The sequence below is a fragment of the Ailuropoda melanoleuca genome, chromosome 12 (assembly GCF_002007445.2).
Source record: "Ailuropoda melanoleuca isolate Jingjing chromosome 12, ASM200744v2, whole genome shotgun sequence".
Taxonomy (NCBI): Eukaryota; Metazoa; Chordata; class Mammalia; order Carnivora; family Ursidae; genus Ailuropoda; species Ailuropoda melanoleuca.
Window position 1 is genome coordinate 63,658,032 of NC_048229.1, and position 21,890 is coordinate 63,679,921.

At 51.4% G+C, this 21,890-nt stretch overlaps 2 protein-coding genes across 7 annotated transcripts in view; both read right to left on the reverse strand.

Moving 5' to 3' along the window:
• The window catches only part of GFOD2 (glucose-fructose oxidoreductase domain containing 2), a 38,237-nt gene extending 33,889 nt beyond the window's left edge, over positions 1 to 4,348 (reverse strand). Inside the window, exon 1 of one of the 6 annotated variants that reach the window (XM_011223941.3) lies at positions 4,126 to 4,348. In XM_011223941.3, coding sequence (XP_011222243.3) covers positions 4,126 to 4,333 — 208 coding nt within the window. In that variant the 5' untranslated portion in view covers positions 4,334 to 4,348. Of the gene's footprint in view, positions 1 to 3,522; positions 4,061 to 4,125 lie in introns of those variants that run through there. The other 5 variants (XM_034638241.1, XM_034638238.1, XM_002918422.4 and 2 more) reach the window with 5 other exon arrangements.
• Positions 4,349 to 6,399: 2,051 nt separating this feature from the next.
• Positions 6,400 to 21,890, reverse strand: part of RANBP10 (RAN binding protein 10) — a 66,135-nt gene continuing 50,644 nt past the window's right edge. Inside the window, exons 5-14 of the mRNA XM_002918424.4 lie at positions 19,348 to 19,370; positions 16,977 to 17,161; positions 14,553 to 14,665; positions 12,961 to 13,069; positions 12,702 to 12,850; positions 12,307 to 12,511; positions 11,474 to 11,595; positions 10,866 to 11,011; positions 10,429 to 10,540; positions 6,400 to 9,994 (exon numbers count right to left, since the gene is read on the reverse strand). Coding sequence (XP_002918470.1) covers positions 9,864 to 9,994; positions 10,429 to 10,540; positions 10,866 to 11,011; positions 11,474 to 11,595; positions 12,307 to 12,511; positions 12,702 to 12,850; positions 12,961 to 13,069; positions 14,553 to 14,665; positions 16,977 to 17,161; positions 19,348 to 19,370 — 1,295 coding nt within the window. The 3' untranslated portion in view covers positions 6,400 to 9,863. The remainder of the gene's footprint in view (positions 9,995 to 10,428; positions 10,541 to 10,865; positions 11,012 to 11,473; positions 11,596 to 12,306; positions 12,512 to 12,701; positions 12,851 to 12,960; positions 13,070 to 14,552; positions 14,666 to 16,976; positions 17,162 to 19,347; positions 19,371 to 21,890) is intronic.

The window sequence follows — 21,890 nt, forward strand, 5'->3', positions numbered from 1 at the left end:
GGCAGACGCCTAACCGCTGTGCCACCCAGGCGCCCCTAAGATTTTATTTTTAAGTAATCTCTGCACCTGATTTGGGGCTCAAACTCACAAGAGTCACAATGAGCCAGCCAGGCATGCCAGCATTCTAAGCAAAATATAATTGTAAAAGTAAATAATAAAGATTTTGAGGTTGTAAAGTGATATGGTAAATCTCAAAGCCAAGTAGAAGTGTTTCTGGTTCTATTTTAGGGTTATCTGCTCTGATGAGAAACTGAGAGCTGACAGTTTGAGAGTAGCAGTTATCCCTGGTCAGAAAGGAGGACTGCATTAGATACTCAGTTCCCATTCTTCACAGTCTTCATTCCTGATCCTTCCTGGTAGAGGGCGGACAGAAATCCTTATCGAATGGCTGTTGAGAGGTGGCAGGAGTGGGAGGGTGGGGGGATGGGGGAAAGCTATCCTTCCAGCAATTTCTGTCTATCCTGAGTCCCAAAGAGCGTGGCATTGTGTCACCGGCTACTCTGAGAACTGCCAGTATCTAGGACAAAGATAACTCTACTACTTGCAACTTTCCTTCTAAGAGAAGGATCTAAATAAGTGCTTTAAGGATCGAGTTTGAGCGTTTTCAAGTAATGCAGGAATATTCATCTCTTCCTTCTTAATGTTTAATCTTTATTTTCTAGGTGTTTATTCCCATCACTGTGAGATAGAAATATTTACTCCATTTCTCATTTCTTTTGTCTCAGCTCAGTGAGCTCATTCCTGACCTAATGGCTAATTCACAGTAAGTGTTACTGGAGGAAGTCTTACTGTTTTCATGTTTTTCTCAGTATCTCTTCCCATTCTGACTTTCATGAGCCCAAGCCTATTTCAAGTATCTTTCAATCCCCACTTTTTAAAACGCCTGACAGTTAAATTTTTCAAGTAATTTGGATATTTGGACTCTCTCAGAATATAAAGCTACTACCTTTCTTTTTTTAAAAAGATTTATTTATTTATTTATTTATTTGACAGAGAGAGAGAGAGAGAGAGAGGCAGCGAGAGAGGGAACACAAGCAGTGGGAGAGGGAGAAGCAGGCTTCCTGCCAAGCAGGGAGCCCAATGCGAGCCTCGATCCCAGAACACTGGGATCATGACCTGAGCTGAAGGCAGATGCTTAATGATTGAGCCACCCAGGCACCCCTAAAGCTGCTACCTTTTAAGAAAAATAATGTCCCGTTACTATACTGTATACGAATTCTCAAAAATAGCAAAACCTGCAATTTTTTTCCTATATGCTGTCCAATTCCAACAATGAATTTATCCTGGAATTGGACCTCCTAAAACAAATATGCTTGAGTGACTTGTCAGACATCAGAAAGGCTCCTCTCCTACTCTACTGAATGATTCTTGTGTTTTCTTAACACCCATGTTTGTGTTACAACTCATGTCAGATGGCAGTGCATCTCTAGTTCATTTCTCCTCTTACCATGTAACTAGAAAATCAGTTCAGTGAAAGTAGATCCTGTTAGCATTACTGGTTTATCTGGTATGTTGGCCTGTTAAATAGTTGATTACTTTATTACAGGTCAGATTTGGTAACTGCCCTCAGCTGCCCTGGAAAACGGAGTGGATATTAAGTAATTATTTGTCAAAAGTTTCATTGCTATAGCAACGATGAAACACTTTGGGAGTCTGTAAGTCGATCTTCCTCTTTTGAAAGCCAGTGTCTTTCTGATTATAGGAGCTCAAAAATTGCACACCAATCAATGGGACACACTCATCACATTTATGCAGTATCTTCTTCAACTGCTCATTCAAGAAAGTATTTTCACTTACATTCAAAGCAGCCTCCCACACCATGTCCAACTCCAAAGACAGTAATTGTTCCCTTCCATCTTACCTTGACTTTGGTCTACTAGTCTGTCTTCTATCTGGGCCAGCGCTAAAGTAATGAGGGTTTCTATAAAGAATACAATGATTTTCATAGAGCTTTCTGACAGGATTTGATTAATGGTGCCAATTTCCCCCACAGATTACAAACCCTTCTGATAATACTCCATTATATCTCTTGAGGTATTTATATAAAACATTTCCACAGATTAAAGAAAAATCAATAAAATGCAAAGCCACATCATCATTGATATGGCATGGCATCGATTTATGAACCTAAGACAGAATTTTGTTTCTTAATCTGACCTATTAATATCACCATACTTTACTTTTCATTTTTTAAAAATATTTTTTATTTATTCATTTGAGAGAGTGCGAGAGAGCGAGAGAGCAGGGACAGGATGAGGGGCAGAGGGAGCAGAGACTCTGCGATCTTGGCCTGAGCTGAGGCAGACACTTAACGACTGAGCCACCCAGGTGCCCCTAACACCACCATACTTTAAATGTATCTTATCACTCTGAGGGGAAAGAAAACCTGCTGCAAAATCAAATATACATTGAAAATTAGTTCTATCAAACTAGTAAGAAATTGATTGTATTGGTTAGAATCACGGACCATGGTTTAAAAATCACACACTTCTTTTTACCATATTACAAATCTTTTCTCCTTTTTTTTGTGGGGGAGGGAAGTGTCATTGCTAATCCTACTACGAGGCTTCTAGTAATACTATAGCAATCAAATATCTGAATTTTTCCAGCAAATAAAAATAACTGATCAGACCCAGACCAATCATTCCACGGGAAAAGTAGGGCAACCAGGTGGTAAGAGAAAGCCTGATAACAGAATTTTTATCCGTAAAATGGGGAGCCCACCAACAGAACTGTCTGCTGAAAAATTTCCCCTCTTAGTCCAGTCTCTAAATTCCTAGTCCAAAACCAGTACTTTTTTACATTTTCTCTAAAATGGATGTCCTTAACTGAAACTCTTTTGTTCCCTGGTGTACATAACTTTTCAGAAGAAAAGGAGTTTTCTTACGAAGAATTAATCTAGCTTCCCCAACACTTAAACACAACCATCTTCTCCATATCTCAAAAACATGTCCTAAGTGTCTTTTCTAATTTAAATAGCTGTTCCCTTCAAGTGAAGGGTCATACAACCAATCGCTCTTCCTTCTGAGACTTTTGTGCCCCAGAGTTTACAAAGGTCTTCTGGTCGGTGCCCCAACTCGGGTTTGGATACTCAAAAGGACACCCGCCACTTTCTCCTATAAGATGGTTTATAACCTTTCTTGCTGTCTAACCAACGCAGCTTTAAACTTTTCTATTCTTCTTTTTTTTTTTTTAAGATTTATTTATTAGACAGAGACAGCCACCGAGAGAGGGAACACAAGCAGGGGGAGTGGGAGAGGAAGAAGCGGGCTCCTAGTGGAGGAGCCTGATGTGGGGCTCGATCCCCGAACGCCAAGATCACGCCCTGAGCCGACGGCAGGCGCTTAACCACTGCGCCACCCAGCGCCCCTAAACTTTTCTATTCTTGTCCGGCTCTTCAGATTCGCCTGCAGTTTGGGAGGTAAACTCTTACACAACCATTCACAAGTCCTGATCTCCCCGCCCCCATTTCCTTCCTCCCCATTCATGTGATAACATCTTGATGGGAACACCTTACTTCACCTTTTGTCTCCGCTAGTCCTTCTGCTTCCTTCCTGAGCTTCAAAGCCAGGCCAGGGCCATTGAGACGTAGCCAGTGGGCATTCGGTGACTGGCAGAGGCACCCGCGCTTTTTGGACTGTCTCTTCTCTCATCTGCCACCTGAACCCCCCTTCCTTAAATAAAGATTTACCCCCTAAAATCCCATCTCCCTCTGAAGGACGATGGGCCAGCGCCCTTTGTCTGAGGCTTCCACACCTCACATCCTGGTCCACAAAGCGTCAGTCCACACAGGTAGAGTCTGCTCGACGCAGGACAGGGGAGCCTAGGTTTCCGCGTCCCGTAAAGGAATGGGTTATGGCCGAGGTCCTTCCAGGAGCCCAAATTTTACAATTATACGACCAAATCTGTAGGTCCTATTTCTGAGGCTGGGAGGACGAACTCCGGGGCTACCCCCGAACTTGGCGACCGCGCTGGCAGTTAGAACGGCCCCCTCCAGCCCAGGCTCTGAGTAGCCCCGCCCCCGACCTCGGGCGCCGGGACGCGCAGGAGGCCCGGTCGACGCCCGCTGGCTGCAGCGCCATGCCCTCCTTCATCCTCACCCGCCGCCGCGGGCCCGCCTCTCACCTGGCATGCTGGCATCGCCCGTCCCGCGCTGCACTGGAGACCATGGGTCTGCACCGGTCTCGGCCGCCACCCGCCCGCCAAGAGGGAGGCTGGCGGGGACGCGCGGGCCCCGGAGTCCAACGCGCAGGGACCGGGAACGCGCCGCCTGGTTTCTAAGGAACCGGGAGCTCTGGAAAGGGAGGGGCGGGACGGCTGGAGGTCTGCGCATGCTCCCTGACGGGGGTGGACCTGGGCTGGGCTGGGCCGTGATCGGAGATTGCGCATGCTCGCACTTTGGGGGCGGAGATTAAGTAGTTTGGCGGAGGGCTTGGTCCTTTATTTCCGGCGGTGGAAGCGGCTGTGCGGTCGTGTAACAACAGCCTCTGCTTCTTTCGGGTCCTCCCGCCCGGGATCAGTAGTGAGGAGGTTCTGGGAACTGTGGTGGCCCTTGGTCTGGAATTAAGCAAGATCTGGTGTTGGACACAACGACCTGTTGTTGCAGAACGGTAGTTCTCTTGAACTCTCCGAACTTCTTGGCCTCCTGACTCTTACAATGATGACTTTCTGTTCTCTGGTGCCTGTCTGGGCTTCTCTTCCTGTGCGTGTTCTTTGGTTGTTCTTTAGATGCTAGTGTTCCTACGGTGACCTCAGTCTCCCAGATCTCTTTACTGGAGTCTGTGTCCCCCCAGGTAAATACCATTTTGTAACAAGACTACTCTTTAGTTCACTATTACTCTGTCCGGCAGAGTAATGAAACCTGGAGCCTATAAGCCTTAGTGTCGAGCAGGCTATGTTGGAAATGTAGGATTAGGGGAGCCCCTCCCCTGCTTTTCTGACTCCTGGTGAGAGTCTGGACCCCCACTCAGCTGGTATTAGAATGGTGTCCCAGCTATCCTTCCAGAGCAACCTGTGATGACAGAACATGTCAGTTGAGCTGAGGCAGTTGTTCTTGCTGAGAACTGGTGACCAGCAGGGCTATCACTGCTTTGGAAGGAGACAGGACTTCCTGCCCCTGCTGCCACCTTCTGAGCGTGTAAGGCTACAAGAGTGATGAGAAACGGTAACCTCTTTTTTTTTTTAGATTTTATTTATTTGACAGAGAAAGAGAGAGAGTACAAGTAGGGAGAACAGCAGAGGGAGAGGGAGTGGGAGAAGCAGACTCTCTCCTGAGCAGGGAGCCCAATGCGGGACCCCATCCCAGGACCCAGGGATCATGACCCAAGCAGAAGGCAGACGCTTAACCGACTGAGCCACCCAGGTGCCCCGAGAAACGGTAACCTCTAACCTCCCTCTTCTGATGGGGTTTTATCCCCTTAATTTTTCCCCCTGGATTCTGAACAGCTACGCAGAATCAAAGTGTGTTTGTTTGATGTTTCTTACCGTCTGAAGATTCACTCCAGAACAGCATTTTTCAACAGTGGCACTATTGACATTTTGAGCCTGATAGTTCTTCGTTGTGGGGTGCTATGCATTGTAGGACGTTTATAGCATCCGTGGCCTCTACCCAATAGATGCCAGTAGCACTCCAACCCAAGTTGTGACTACCAAATATATCTCCAGTCACTGCCTAATGTTCCCTGGGGGGCAAAATCACTCCCTGTAGAAACCACTAGTCTAGAGAGAAATTAAATCTATTCTGGATTTATGGAACCAGGACTTTTGCGCTTCATCTAACATTCCATTCTTCCCTCCACAGTTTTCCCTGAGAGTTCTGTCGAGTAATAGTCCTATAAAATAACTGAGTGAAGCACATATGTACTATATCTATGTCAAGCCTCCCCTATACATGCTGTGATCCTCTACCTCCATGGTGTAGAATTAATCACGTTTTAAGGGTGGGGAAACTGAAGCTTTCTCTGAGAAAGGTTAATTTTCCGGTTACCCAGTTAGTAAACAGAACCAGGATTGTGAGCATGAGTACTTTTTCCTCAGACTGACGGGAAGCTAACCTCAATAAGCCTCAGAAGCCCTCTGTCCAATGTTTGGGAAGAGTGTATTTGGACCACATTAAAATCTTGTTTTGAAGACAGGAGGGTCTGTGGCCACCTTTTTGAAGGTGAATTTTCTCCTTTTTGTCTCATGTGAAAGCTGTTTGGGGGGAGAGAATTGATGCCCAAGTACCTATCCTCTTTGGGGTCTCACAAACACCTGAAGTCTTGAGGGTCCCTGAGGGGTACCAGGGGCCTGGGAACTTGTGAGGTGGGCTGAATAAGGGCCAAACCCTCAGGACAGAGTGAGCCACAAAAGGGGTCCCAACCCCAGAAAGACTCAAAACAGAGACCAGACACCCGTGACTACTCATGGATGTGTATTTTAATAAAAATAATTCTGTCAAAATACAACAGGAGTTTTTTCATCTCTCAAGTACAATTTAATAGGATGTTTTGTGTTAGAATTCTCTCTAAACCCTCCCACGCCCACAAGTTTCATGCTAATGCCAAGTTATCAACTTGCGAGGACAAAGGCAGAACCAGTGTGCACAATGTGGAGGACATCTGTTTCAGCTGTAGTTGCTAATGGAGGAAAACCCTATACAAAGAGGCGGCACCTGAGGCATCCAGAGTCCATGAACTGGCCACAGGTCCGGTGCACGGGACCGGTGGTCAAGTAGGGCTCTGCTGCCTGGCTGCCATACAGCGTGCATACCTGAGTTGTGAGCAACCAAAGGAACTTTCAGCTCTGACAGTTCTCTGCCTCATCTTTGTGCTTGCTTAAGGGGTAGGAAGGCGCTGAGTGGCTGGGCAGTCCCCCCTTCTCCATCTCTTGGTGTCCCTGTTCTGGCGGCCTACCCCCAGCCACAGATTCATGTGGGTGAGGGTCAGAGGTTCTGGCTTTCTTTGCATGGTCTGCCAGCGTCCACTCCGGAAGGAGTGACCATTTGGTGGCACAAGGGGGAAAGGTAAACAGGGAAGGCTGCTCTCCCAGGGCTGGACAACTCAACAGAGCCAGGTCTTCCTCCTGTCCCCTCAGGTCAGGTCCAGCCCTTCACTGGGGCTCCTCCCAGGTGCCTTCCCCACTGTTGGCTCCCGAAAGCAGGCTGGTAGGACTGGGTGTGCATAAGGGGCTCCTCTGGCTGGCAGGCAGCCCTGGACTATCAGCAAGATAGTGGACTCAAGCAGCTTGGTTTTGGTCCTCTCCACGGCTTGTGGGGCAAAGGCTTATGTCCCAAAGGCAAGCTGTCCAACTGGGACAGAGAGCCCCTCTGGAGAGGAACAGAGTAAACAACTTGGACTCAGCTGAAACAGTGAGATAAGGCACAGAAAATGGGGAGGTGGCCATGGGTACTGAGCGCGAGCCAGGAGGACACCCAACCCCAAGCAGCACACAGCTGTCCCAGGCCCTCTTGGGCCCTCTCTCAGACGCTCCACAACTCAAGCCCATGCACCCATCCCCATCCCTGACACACCCCTGAAGGTACCAGCTGCTCAGACACCGCTGGGGGCCTCAAGAGCCTAAGCCCTCACCCACCATTTAGCTTCAGGACTAAACAATGTTGCACAACACACAGGGATGAGGTTAGTCCCAGCTCTGCCACTAATTTGCTGTGTGACTTTAGCTAAGTCATTTAATCTCCTGGGCCTGTTTCCTTATCTGTAAAAGGAGAGGATTGGTGGAGATGTTCTCTGAACCCCATTTCAGCTGCAAAAGCCTCTGGTTTTAATTCCCAATCCTGCTCATCTCTGACCATTTTAACAGCTTGATGTTTCCAACCTCTGGGTTTGGGAGCTAGACATCCCCAGCCTTGCACAGGACAAGTTTCCTTTACAGACATGACAATACCTCCCCAACAGGCCATGGTCTGTGGGGTGCCAGCTGGGGCCCTGGTGGAGACCAAGAAAAAGCAGCAGCCTGTAGGATCATGTCCCAAGGCAGAACTCAGGGACAGCACAGGGCCAGGGCCCTGACCCCATCACCAGCAATTGGTCCAACTCAATCACTTTTCCTGTCCAGCTGTGGGCCTGTCAGGCAATGAGTATCTCAGGCCATACCACTATCCCTGTGTCCGCTACCAGAGAGCAGGAGCTTACCCAGCCCTTGCCCAGGCAGGGACTAGAAGTTCAATTTCTGGCCTTGCCCCTTTGCAAGGACTGCCTGCGTGCTCCCTCTCACTGTGAAGCAGGTAGGGAAATCCCAGCCACTCCGGGTGCTCCTCTGAGTAGGCCTCCTCCTTTCTTCCTCCTGGGCAGTCAGTCCTCTCCACGGATGGCCTGCCCAAGTCCTAGCAGTCAACTCAGCCCTTCCTCTCCTGATTCCCTGATGGCAGTACTGGGACTGTTTTTGCCCCACCAGCTGTGAGGATCCATCTGAAACAGCTGGTGGGACGCTTGCAGAGCCCATGAGGTCCCTTCCTCTGGTCAGCAAATACTCATAATAGTCTTTTCTAAGGATGGCTGGGGCCAAGCTGCAGGAGCTGCCTGGCACAGCTGCAGTGAAGCCTGGCCTTGTAGGTCAAGAGTTCCATCCACTCCAGCAACTGGCGGCCCAAGAATCTGCCTCCACAAAGTTCTAGCTTCTCAACAGAAAGCATTGATTCCATCAGAGCTGTGCAGAGACGGTGAAGATACAGGCAGAAAGAAGGCAGCCCCTGTACTCAGGGGCTTCTGTCCTGGAATGGAGAGACATCCTCCCCGCAGCCTGACATACAGCAGCTCTTGGGTCAAAGGCAGGTAGTTTCCAGGCAATCAATTTAGAGTAAATGAATTATTTGGCCATCTTAACGACAAGGGAAGATAGGATGTTGAAAGGGGGAGAAAGGAAGGGGCAAGGCAGGCAGTGAGAGGCAGGGTAGAATGGTAGATAGCGTGCTGGCCAAGGACTCCCTACTCTCTTACTTTGCTGTATAGCCCTGGGACAACTCATCCCTTCTCTGAAGCCTCAGCCCTGTAGTTCTCTGCTGCCTCAGCCCGGTAGTTCTCTCCTCAGCCCAGCTGTCAGGGGCCTAGAGACCCACACCTCTCAGATGCTACAAACCAACTTAGTCTGACCTGCCCACTAAGTGGCCCCCAATGCCTACTGGGCTTCCCTAGGCTACAGCTGGGCCTGTGGCTCAACAAAGGGGAAGCCTGAAATAAACTTACTGCTTGGCTGAGGTGACAGAGATGATTCTTTATTAATGAGTTGGACTCAAATAAAAACATATGGTGTCTGGACAGCTTCACCCAAGAGGTGCCGGACCACTAACACTACGATAAATACTGTGTCTTTTTTTAATATATATATTTATATATATAATCTCATTTTTTTTTACTTATGAAAATAATAAGCTATAACCAACTTGGATAGGCTTCATCACTAAATTAGCAGAAACCAGCTCAGCACAAGCTCTCCAGAGATAAATACTGGTGGCTCAGTCAGGAGGAAAAAAAAAGATTAAAAAACCCAACCCCTCCTCAAAACAAAACCCCCCTTTCAAAGTAGAAGGCGCTACATGAAAGTAACCAGCCAATACTGTGTCAGAGGCCGCTGCACGTGAAGGGGAGAGAGACTGAGGGCAGGGGTAGGGGGAGGAAGGAAAGGAAAAAGGAAGGAAGAAAGGAAGGAGGGAAGGAAGGGAGGGAGGGAGGGAAAGGAAAGGAAGGAAAGGAAGAAAAGGAAGAAAGGAAGAAAAGGAAGACAGGAAAGGGAGTGGGGGAGGCCAGGCAGGAGGAATGGACTCTGCCCATGGCTTCCAGGTCCCTGCGCCAGATGCCTATGGAGGGCAGGGCTGCTCCAGCCCTGGGGCTAAGGGAGGGCCAGGCAGGGCCAGCCAGCGTGGTCAGCTAGTGCAAGTAGTCGTCGACTCTGGCAAAGGAGCAAGATCCCAGGCCTGCTCGGGCCATGAGCCGTAGACATTCAGATGCCTGACCCAGGGCGAGCATCAGAGGGGGCTGCTTTGGCAGGTTCTGAGACTCTGTGGAGGAGAGACAAGGCCTGGTTACTGCTTTGCCCAGGAGTTGGGCTCAGGTCAAAGTTCCTTTGGGAGCAGAAGGTGGGGGTAGTGGACACAGTGTTCATTTGTCTCTGTGTATGTCCCAGCCACCAGACTATGGTCCCGTAGCCATGCCAGGTAACTGAGGACCTTAGCTCTCTTCAGAGCCATGGGCTGCCCAGACCCATAGTCATAGGCCAGGGTCTATCATGATCTAGCCGGCCAACTCAGTTGGGCAGAGGAAGGTCAGGATTTAGGTTCGGCCATGGAAGCCCAAGTCCTGTGGGCTACCGGAGAGTGCCCAGGCAGAGCTCACTGCCCTGATCTGGACAAACATCAGCAATTCCTACGGAGAGAGGGGACGGGCAACCCCAGGCACTCATGGACCAGCTTCTGTTTTTGTTAGATCCACTTACCTAAAATGGCGCTGTTGAGGGCAGCACACACAGGCTCCCTCTGGATGGGGTCAAGCTGCTGGCCAACTGGGCAGCTCCAGGGGTCTGAGTATGCCAGCAGACTAAAGGCATCCTAAGGGACAGGGCATTCTTGAGAAGACTGTAGTACATACCACACACATACATGCCTCCATGGCTCCGGGGGGCATACAGGGCCCTGCATGGTGCCCAGTGAGGGCACCGCAAACCCTGAGCATAGCGTCAGGAAGGACTGTGCTCTCCCCAGAGCCTAGAGGGGGTTGCATATATCCTGGAAAGTCCTGTTTTCCATTGTGGACTTGACTAGAGCCCCCTCTGTCCTGTTGCTGCTGCCCCCAAGGCCCTCCCAGAATCAACCTGCTCCCACCCCCACGCCAAATGTGAGCCTGCTCTGTATGAGCACCTGGCTTGTTCTATACCTGCAGCATCTCCGTGTGGGCCAAATTCTTGCCGTACTCCCGGCCCAGCTGCTCACTCAGTGCCTGCAACTCGCGACCAAACAGGATAATCCTTTCTGTGGCAGCCTGGTTGCCCCCACAGAGCTGCCGCCGAGGATGCCCATCATCTGCACCCAGAGCCCAGCAGAGAACAAATCATGAGGGTAAGGACAGAAGGGGAGGACTGGGGTGGGGACCCCAAAAAGGAGATGGCAAGAAGGACCTTGGGGGCACTGCCAGAGGCAAATTAGGTGGGCCATCCATAGCCGAGGTGCTTTCAGTCCACCTACCACATGATCTAGGAGTCTGGACTCAACTTTCCCTCTTCCCACCCTGTACAGTGCTCATAAGAATGCCCACTCTCACCAACTCTCTCTAGCCTCAGACACGGGGGCCCTGGTCTTGGCAGCAGGCCAGGGGCTTTCCCACTTTAAGCACCCATTCCTGACTAAGGCGGTAGTGGACCAGGTCCATTTAGAGCTTCTCAGGCTGAAAAAGCCTGCCCCTGCCAACCCCCTCCTGGGAAGCAGAAGGTATCTGGACTGAGCCTTTACCACCCATGTGACACCATGCTGGGCCATGGTTCCTACCCATGCTGGACTCATCCGTCTGTAGGTCCTCGTGCTTGTAGGCACCATTGACGATGCGTGTGGATACACTCTCCAGCACACCATTGGGGTAATGCTCTGCTTCCATCTCCATCTCACTGTCACTGTGGAGAAGGGTTGAGGTGGGAGTTGACCAGGTTGATGTGGTTGGGAGCAGCCTGGTTGGGCCTCCACTCAGGCTTTAGCCACAGGTTGCTGTGGGTAAATCAAGGGACCCTAGGAGCATGAAAGGCTTCCCAGGCTCTAACACTTGGCCTGTACTCTGACATCAGCTACCCCCAGAGGCCTGTCACCTGATTCTCACTCTTGTCCCAGTACTGCCTCTGTGGCTCTCCCCTCCCTGGCCTGAGTTGGCACACCCCTTCCACCCATTCCTCCCCCACCCCCAGTGACCAGGGACCCCTGAGAAGTATCTCTAGGAACCAAACTCAGGTCAAACCCTGAGTTATGCCTGGAGGCAGCCGAAAGCCACCTGTAGTCTATAGCCTAAAACCTCTACTGCCCAATCTGCCTGACCTCAAGCCACACCCAGTAAAAGCTGCTTCGGTGTAGACCCTAGGGGTTCTGCAAGGCCTGGCAGCATCAGTCAGTGCTTCTTCAGAAAGTCAGGGCTGAGGAAAGTGGCAGCTGGATCACAGGTCAGGCCAGAAGCTGGAGCCAATGCCTGGCCTGGCAGGTCAGCAGCAACTACGCCAGGTACAGACCTGGGATGGAGGTGGGGAGTTAAGGGCAGGGGGTGGCACTCAAAGGACAGGCTGCAGTGAGCCCAGCTGGCGCAGAGCAGAAAGGAGGGAGAAGCAGAGCAGGACAGGCACCTGGTCTCCTGGTTACTGGTGCTGCTGTGGGGCTGGGACTTGGTGGAATCTGTTGAGTTGGACTCGGAGTAATTGACGGAGGATGGGGATGAGGAGGACGAGGAGGACGAGGAGGAAGAGGAGGAGCTGGGTGCAGGGTATTTACTGTGGTTCTGTTTGCTCTTCGTGGATGCGACACCATTGCTGCAGCTGGGACTGTCTGCTCCTGGAAACCAGGAAACAGTCAGAAGAGGAGGGGCAGTCTGCCATAATGGGGCCCCAGGAATGACCACAGTGGTCCCTTTCCCTTCCCCCAAATCCAGCAGCGAGCCCTGAGCCCAGCCCAGGGAAGGGCATGTGGGTGGCCTTTCTTCTCCACACCAGTTTTTCCCCGAGCCCTCTGGAGAGTGGCTGACCTGTGTTGTGCATGTGGGAACTACTAGGGCCGTGTCGGGGGCTGAGGCTGGGGGAGCCAGGGTAGCTGTCCTGGGACTTGGGGCTTCGGGAGCTCAAGCTGCGGACCTCACTGTCGGTCCCATTCACCATCTCCACAAATTGTCGGCACCTGCAGAGGGAGCAGAGCGGCAATGCTCTGGGCTTGGTCTGGGCTCTATGTTCCCACCACCAGCTGAGAGGGGCTGGGCTAGGGGGGAGCTGGTGGTGCCCAAAACTTACTTGAGCATGAAGAGCAGGTTAGGATTATGCTCCAGCAGTCCTGGATAGAAGCGCTGTGTGGTCTCAATGGCCTCACCCACACGGCCCTCCAGCACCAGCTTCTGAATCTCTGCAGAGAGCAAGAGTATGGCAGTGAGTGAGGGGCTGCAGACCTTCTTCACAGCCACATGCCTGCACACTACCAGCCCCAAACATGGACTAGCCAACAGTCAGGTGGGCTGGCTTAGAGTGGCATGTCTGGTCGAGATGCTCACAGAAGAGGCTGAAGAAAGAACCTGGCCTCCCAGCTCCACAATAGACCCCGGTGTCTGCCAAGTGTCAGGGAGTCCTCAAAGAAAAACAGGGGAAAACAGAAGCGAGATTCAGTGCAGAGGCAGGAGAGCAAATGTGGAGGCCTGCTCCTACAGATATCAGTTGCCAGGGACCTGGGCATGGGGAGGGGTTTTGGCTGTGGGAGCATGATCTGGGGCTGGGCACCCAGGCAGCCTGGTGGCCATAGGGGCTCCTCTTCAGACAGACTTCTCTCCTTTCAGGCCTCACAGTGGGGTGGCAATGGGAACACAATGGTTTCTGGGCCAGGGCCCAAGTCTTGGCAGTCTTCAGGGGCTGCAGCATGCTCCCTGCTGGGAGAGGAGGTCATCCTCCTCACACTGGCATCTCTGACGTTGACACCTCTCAGGCCATCAGCATCTTGCTCTTGCTCTGGGGGCCTGGTGCATCTTGCTGGGAGCGACTTCGGGTCTGAGGCTCTCATTCGTAGATCCCAAGTCTGGGATCCCTTTCCGTCTGTTTGGCTGGGTGTAGCTTCTCTGGGAGACACAGACACATGCACATACACAGAGACGACAGGCTCAGAGAGACGCAAGCAGGCACACACAAACACACACACCCATTCTCCTTCACTCTCCTCTCCTCTTCCTATCTCCTTCCTGGGCTCTGTTTCCTCTTTCCCAACACCCTCCTTCCACAAAAGAGCCCCAAACACACAGTATACAGGCCAGCATGTACACTAGGAAAGTTTCCTTTGGCTCCTTCCTTTGGTAGTCTGCAAAACGCAGGACCAGAGGTGGGTGCAGAGAGCTGTGCTACCACAGCAGCCATTGAGAACCAGCCTTCACCCTGTCTGACTACTTCAGTCCTTTCTCTGGCCAGGAACAAGCAGAACTACTAAAGCTGAGTAAACGTGCAAGGCAGGACATTGGTCTGATAAGATGCAAACACACTCTTCCAGAAGACTATGAACAGGTGGCTGAGTAGAATCCAGGATTCAGGGAAAGGAAACAAGCATGGAGGAGTGGGATCCAGCCATGCCAGGCCCCCAGCCTGTGCTGGGCCATCAGAGCATGCAGTAGGGAGGCTGCAATGAGGCATTCATTCCCATGCTGCCAGGCTGTCCATCTGGCCAGTGTTGTCTTGAAGGAGGGACAGAAGCAGAGCCTGGGACTGGGCTGGGGCTGGGGGCTGGTCTCCTGCTGGTAAGGACCAGAGCTGAATGGACTCCTGACAGGTTACCCAAGGCTGGCATGAGCCAAAAAGCAGAGTTAGGGACAGGTGAGGGAAGGAGGGAGAGGGGAGAGGAGAATCAACCTTACTTTGTCTGTTCTTTATGGATGCTTGTTCTTCCTGAATCGGGGTTTCAGTCATTCGGGCAAAAGCCGTGGCTGTGGCACAATACCCATGATGCACCAGGTAAGATGAGACCATGCTAGAAGAAAGGAAATGCTCAAGGTGACACTCTAGAACTGCATTTCTCACTAATCACCTAATGGGATAAACTATCTCCCTGTCTGGGCTTCCTTAAACACACCTTGGAGGTACAAGCTCCACGGAGTGAGAATAGAGAGGCTGCAACAAAACGAAAACTTCCCCCAGTGCTCATGCAGTCAGGCTGGGGAGGGGTCAGTCACCACAGCTGTCCCCACAGCTTGTAGGAAGGGCTGCAGTTTCTCTGGAATATGCCGCCCACAAGCGGGCAAGTATGATAACAAAAATATACGCACAGGCACATACCATCTCCTTACAGCAGAGGCTGCCTCCTGTGAGCTGCGGCAAGCCCAGAGACGGCCGACAGTCTCTCTGAGGGCTCCCTGGAATGGCAGCCAGCCAAGCGGTCTAGGAGCTGCCCAGACAGAGACAATGTGTGCCCTGTTCGTGCCTTCTAGAGACACAGCAGGTCCTCTGCAGATGACCCCACATGCCCGGCATAAGGATTCCAGTTCCGCAGGTGAACCTGGCCCCCAGGAGTGCTGGCTCTAGACGGTGATAGGGAGCTAACCCGTGACCCAAGTCACTCCACAATATGCCACGAGTCAGGGGTCCAAGAAGCCAAGATATAGGCAACCACGTGGCCAACAGGAACACCATCTCTGGGGAATGTCCTGGAGAAGCACAACACCAAGTCACCACTGAATCACACTGGCAGCTGGCTGAGCAGTGGCACAAGCGCGTGTGTGTGCATGCACACACACGGAGAGTGGAAGGGTGAGCCCGCACATCTGACATGCACAGAAGTGAGTACCTTGGTGTAAACGTGTCCAACGTCATTACTGTAATTGCCAAACACCAATGTGAAAGGCACGGAGTTCGGCTGTGTGTCCCCTTGTGTTTTAAGGGGTAGGTGGGATGATACATAGAAAGTGCCTAGCACAGTCAATGAAATAAACCTCTGATGATGAAACTATGTATTTATATTATACTCTGGATAATTATAACTATATTATTATAAACACAAGGGCAAACATTTTTGACAAAACAGGGTTCAGATGAGTCCACATGCACCCCGGATGCCACTAATATGTATAGTCCATCGACTGAGTAATTCCACTTCCTGAAAGGACACCAAGAAAATAACCTTAAATATGAAAAGCTCTTTACTTACAAAAGTGTTGCCTATACAAGCAAAAGAGAGGAAATAACCTAAACCTCCCACCAAGGTGGGTAGGTCTTGGCAAATACTACATATGAACACACACTGGCACACATATACACACATATAAACACACCGTAAGCTGAGAGTATCGTTCCCTCCCCAACACGGCTGGGGCATCTCCACCTCTCCCCTTGCCTGTCCCAGCAAGCCTGCTTCAGGGACAGGCATTATACTGGCTAGCCCTCCAAGGAAGAGCTTCTCAGTAGCTCTGAGGGCTAAAAACAAAACAGTGCTGCTCTTCCTGAGAAGGGTCTGGTCACTTAACCCCCTCTTCAGCCCTCCCCATGGCCTGCCTCCGTATCAATCCTTTAAGAAAAGAAGACAGCACGAAGAACCCAGTGTGCAACCCAACCCCACCTGAGGGACCCTGCTACCTGGGTGCCTTTGCAGGGCAATAATTAGGGCTAGTGGAAGCCCAGCCCTTCTTTGCCCACCCTTGGGAGTCAAGCTAACAAGCTAACCCACACCTCCTGGCAGAGTGGGTACTGGTTATTGCCTCACTCAGGCCTGCAGCTGGCAAGTAGAAGAGAGACCCAAACCTCGCCTCCCTTCAGATTCTCAGCAAGACTGGCTTCCAGGACAGTTTGAAAACGAATCATCTGAGAGCCAGATAGGCTGGCCTCAGGAAGATTCTCTTCCAACCACCACTGCCATGAATGCATGGGACTCAGATGGATGATGACCCTGAGAGATGACTCAGGCCAGAGTCACAGCATGATGGGTACTCCCTATGGTGCAAAAAAAGTCCACAGATGAAGAGACCACAGGGCATCCTAGCACATCCTCTGCAAAATGACCTGGGGAAGGAAAACAGCTCTGCTGGTGATATTACATGCAGAGCCTTCCAATCGAGGTGAGGGGGCAAAGACTTAATTCAGAACAGATCTGGAGAACGGAGCAGAAGCTATCCATTTGACAGGAGGGAAGCAGGAGAGCAGCAGGCAGAGTCACCCTGGGAGTGCTTTCCAGAAGGAATGACTACGCAATGGAGTTCATAAGGGTAGCTTGAAGCAGCACAGGGGCCTATAGGAGAGTGAGATCCCTGGGATGGGCCAGGGCTGGGTAAGGGCAGGAGTGGGGCACTCACTTCTGCAGCACCGCCTGCCACTCGCCAAGCCGAGCACTGATGGGGAAGCAGTGCACAGTGCCTTGGACCTTGGCACGCCACTCCCGCATGTAGTCCTCAATGTCAAACAGGAAGGGCTGCTGCCCAAAGTTGGCGTCCACAATCTCCCCGGGTGTCTGCAGGCCTACGGTGGGGTAGAGGTTGGCCTGAGGAGGAGAATGAAACGTCAGTTGGGCCCTGAGGACAATGGGGCAGCAGGGCCTCGCCTTACCTCTGGTACAGAGAGGGAAGGCGCTGGCTCCCGCAGGCCACTACTCCAGCTTTTGAAAGAATTGCAAGGCTGAAGGAGGCAGGGCTAAGCCACATTCTGCCCACCTCCCTACCAGAGACGCCATTCCCCAAAGCTTAAGGATAGAAAGCAAAAGAAAAGCAAGCCAGGCTCAAAGTAGAATCTCCTGCCCTCCATCAGAGCTATGGTGTCCCCAAAACCCAAGGTCCCCCTTCAGGGCTCAGCCACGGTGCACAGATGTAGACCAGGCTCCACAACCGTACAGGGATGCCCGTAAGGATCTGCTACATGGGTGGATAATGGCTCCTTTCAGAACGATCTAGGACCAGGGGCGCCTGGGTGGCACAGTGGTTAAGCGTCTGCCTTCGGCTCAGGGCGTGATCCCGGCGTTATGGGATCGAGGCCCCACATCAGGCTCCTCCGCTATGAGCCTGCTTCTTCCTCTCCCACTCCCCCTGCTTGTGTTCCCTCTCTCGCTGGCTGTCTCTATCTCTGTCAAATAAATAAAATCTTTAAAAAAAAAAAAAAAAAAAAGAATGATCTAGGACCAAGAATCCCTTTGCCACCAAAAATGGGGTATATGACAGGGCAGGAAGGGATGGGGGTGACATGAAAGGAAGGCAGGGAGGAGGAGAGCATGGCAAAAGGGGGTAGGTGGTTTGGACCCCCAGATGCTGGGAAAGGGTAAAGAGAGGCCACTGCCCTTCCTGTCAAAGGCACACTAAGAGGAGGATCTTCTGGCCAGTGAGGTTTGGGCATGTTCCTCCATGGGTGATGGGGCTCCCTGCTTTCCATCTATGCCCTATCATGGCTAACTTTTGCCAGATCACTCCCTCCCTCATTTCTTCCCGTGGCTCCCCGCTGCTACCAAACAGTGTCTTGCTGGCCTCCTCCCCATTGTCACTGGGCCCCCAGTCCTCTCTTCTACCTTTCATCCTCAGGCCATGTGTCATTCCTGAGTATCACCTGCCTTTACTGCACGTTGGGTTCAGCCTGCCACACGCTCTGAATCCTCAGACCTCTTGCTTCCTTCCTTTCCCCTCCCAACCTCCATGCCACAGGCAAAGCCCACCCCCTCCAGCAAGCTTTCCCTGTCACTGCCCTCAATGACACTCCCCACCCTGGAGCAGCCATACACTTCCTAGCACTTGGCGACTGCCTACATTCATGTCTGCTTATCTCATGTCACGTCTCCACAACTAAACCATTCCCTAGTGAGGCTCAGAATTCTCCTATCTTTCTCTTTGCCTAGGACCACAGCCCCTCTTCTGGGGCTTCCAGGTAGGACAGAAGGATTCTGATCTAAAGGTAAGAGTTTCTAACAGGATCCTGGGTGCTATAGTCTGGGCTTCAGAAGTCCACTCAGATTGCAAGGGCATTTCCTAGGGCATCACAGGGGTGCTCAGGATCCCAAGGCAACCACCAGAGTCAGCAAACCATTCCTCCTTCCAGAACCCAGCCAGGGCACACTAAGCCAGGTCAGGCTCCCAGCAGTCTGGGTGGAGGCCTTGCATGTGACGAGATCTGTGATGACTCATGATAATGAAGGACTGGGGTACAGAAGATGAGGATGAGCCATGAACTAAGCCAACAGGAAACCTCACCCTTTTCTAAGAAGAGAAAACCCCACAAAGCTCACCTCTTTGGCTCGGGCATAGCCTGTGGTAGCAGGCCTAGTTCCCTAGGGTAGTGGCCTTCCTTAGGGATCTCTGATGAGTAGTCACCGGGACCAGGCTCCCTAACAGTTCAGAACAATTCTCTATACACCCCAGCCCACTGGCTGCAAGCCACACAGAACTGGCCCAGACCAGCTGAGCCATGGAGCTGCCCTCATCTCCACCCATACCATCCCCCCAGCTGCCTTTGGAAATGCCACAAATCACTGTCACCTGCTAAGAGTCATGGAGGAAGACCAGGCCTTGCTGCTGGAGAGAGAGGAAGGCCAGGAGGTACCCCTACTGGTACTCCCAAGCTGACAGCACAGCATACATCCCTGTTTGGGGAAAGGGCCAGACTCCACACCCTGCACTTGCAGGTTCCACCATGCTCCATCCCAGTCAGCCCCCAAGAGCCCAGAGGAGGAGACCCAATAACAGTACTTACCGGGAGGTCTGTGAAGGCTATACCTGCAGAGGGAAAGAACAGAAATCAGGCCATTTGGTCTCCTACACCTCTGTGGGACCACAGAGGGTCCATCACAATGGCTGGGGAGGGGCTGGTTACCACATCTCTCCTATGGTAGAGGCCAAGCATATACTAGGGCCTGGAAGGTTTAGACCCTAGGTGAAATGATTTACCAACGGTCATAAAACTAGCAGAAGTGGCAGGCCTGGACTCTCCTAGTCTGATGCTAAGCTGACAGAGAAGTGGAGAAAGGGAGGGTGGCAACTGCCCGTCTCCAGCCCATACCCACTGAGAGTCTCCAGAGGTTTCAAGTTGACAAATCCTAGATTAACACTGGCCTGTGCACCTTCTGACTCTTCTGCCAAGAGAAGGGGCTGCTTCCAGGTTCCTCAACCTTGAGTTGGAAGTGACAGTGGAGGAAAGCAGGGCCCCAAATATGTGAGCAGAACACGCATCTCACAATATACACCAGAGCACTCATGTTCTATAGATTGAGAAGCAGCTCATGGAAAAGGAGACCCTTCCAAGGACCCTCCCATTTTTAAGAAAATTTCTTATATCTTCTAGAAGCTCCTGAGCTTTTGGACTGGGAAGTTTCCAAGCCACTCCTTAGAGGTCCCAGTCTGCTCCCCTAACTCCTACCCAGAAGAGAAACTGAAACCCAGCAAGAGAGAAAAACAGGTGAGGGTTTGACAGGTCTCTCAGTGAACCTGGGACCAGAATCCTGTCTGGCAGCTGGCATGTACCATGTGCTTGCTCTGTGCTGGGCCCTGGACTCAGGGCCTCCCAAGCAACTATTTAATCCTTAGAACAACCCTGGAAGGTGTATATCGTCTTGAACAACTAGTTTACTAGTTTACAGATTAAAAAACCAGGGTTCAGGGGCACCTGGGTGGCGCGGTCGTTAAGTGTCTGCCTTTGGCTCAGGGCGTGATCCCAGCGTTCTGGGATCGAGCCCCACATCAGGCTCCTCAGCTAGGAGCCTGCTTCTCCCTCTCCCACTCCCCCTGCTTGTGTTCCCTCTCTTGCTGGCTCTCTCTGTCAAATAAATAAAATCTTTAAAAAAACAAACAAACAAACAAAAACAAGGTGCAGTGGGGTGTCTGGGTGGCACAGCGGTTAAGCGTCTGCCTTCGGCTCAGGGCGTGATCCCGGCGTTATGGGATCGAGCCCCACATCAGGCTCTTCCGCTATGAGCCTGCTTCTTCCTCTCCCACTCCCCCTGCTTGTGTTCCCTCTCTCGCTGGCTGTCTCTATCTCTGTCAAATGAATAAATAAATAAAATCTTAAAAAAAAAAAAAAAAACAAGGTGCAGAGAAAGTGTTTACATTCTTTGCCAGGCTATTTTGCTCCTTAGTGAGGGAAGTGCATAAATCCCATGATCTGCCTGCCTGAAGCCACTTCTCAGCCCCACATGCAGAGTAGCAGGCATGGAGCTGGCAGAATGGAAGCTGGAAGCCCCTCTGCATCCATGAGAAGACCTCAGTGTCCACCCTCCAGGTCTGCACAGGAACTGCCCTTGTGGATCTCAGTGTGGCCAGGCTGCTGCTGCTGCTGCATTACTCCAAGCTCATGGAGAAGACCCATGGGCCCTGGAAGAAGAAGGTCCAGGCTCCATCAGTTATCTACAGTGAGACCTTGGCAACTGACCCAGTCTTTCCAAGCCCATCTGAAATAAGGGGGTAACACTGATCCTGACACTTCAAGAAAGAAAGGAGAAACTGAGATACTCTATAAAAACTGCTTCAAAAACTGTTAAGTCTTGGTATAAGCTCACTGCAGCTGTGCCACAGGGTGAGGAAACTGCCACACTTCTGGGCAGGGGAAGACCTACCCTGGCTTGCCCAGCTCTACTTCACAATGGCACTCGGGAAGGACAAGGCCTTGAGGTGCTTCCAGGAAGATGAGGAAAGAGGCTACTCCACCCCCTATTGCACCGGACAAGGGCAACACTGCTCCCCCAGCCCTGTAGGTCTCTGGGAGCTTCTGCAAGGCCAATGTAGTGGTGAGATCGGGGAAAAAGGTCAGGCAAAGATCCAGGATGCAAACAGAACATTCAAACCTGCTGATAAGAAGTGCTCTGAGCCAAAGAGACATAGGTCAGGGGTTAATGAGGCTGAGGGTATAAAGCCTGTAAGAGCACAGGGGTGTATAAAAATGCCTCTGCAAGTGCATGGACAACTTGTGAGACATCAGTTTCCTGTCTCCATTCATTCACCCATTCATCCTTCCATTAACTATCTGCTAAGATCTCCCAGGAGCCAGGCCCTCAAAGTGCTGCTGGCTCCACCCAACTAAAAATTACACAGACATGGGGCGCCTGGGTGGCACAGTGGTTAAGCGTCTGCCTTCGGCTCAGGGCGTGATCCCGGCGTTATGGGATCGAGCCCCACATCAGGCTCTTCCGCTATGAGCCTGCTTCTTCCTCTCCCACTCCCCCTGCTTGTGTTCCCTCTCTCGCTGGCTGTCTCTATCTCTGTCAAATGAATAAATAAATAAAATCTTAAAAAAAAAAAAAAAAA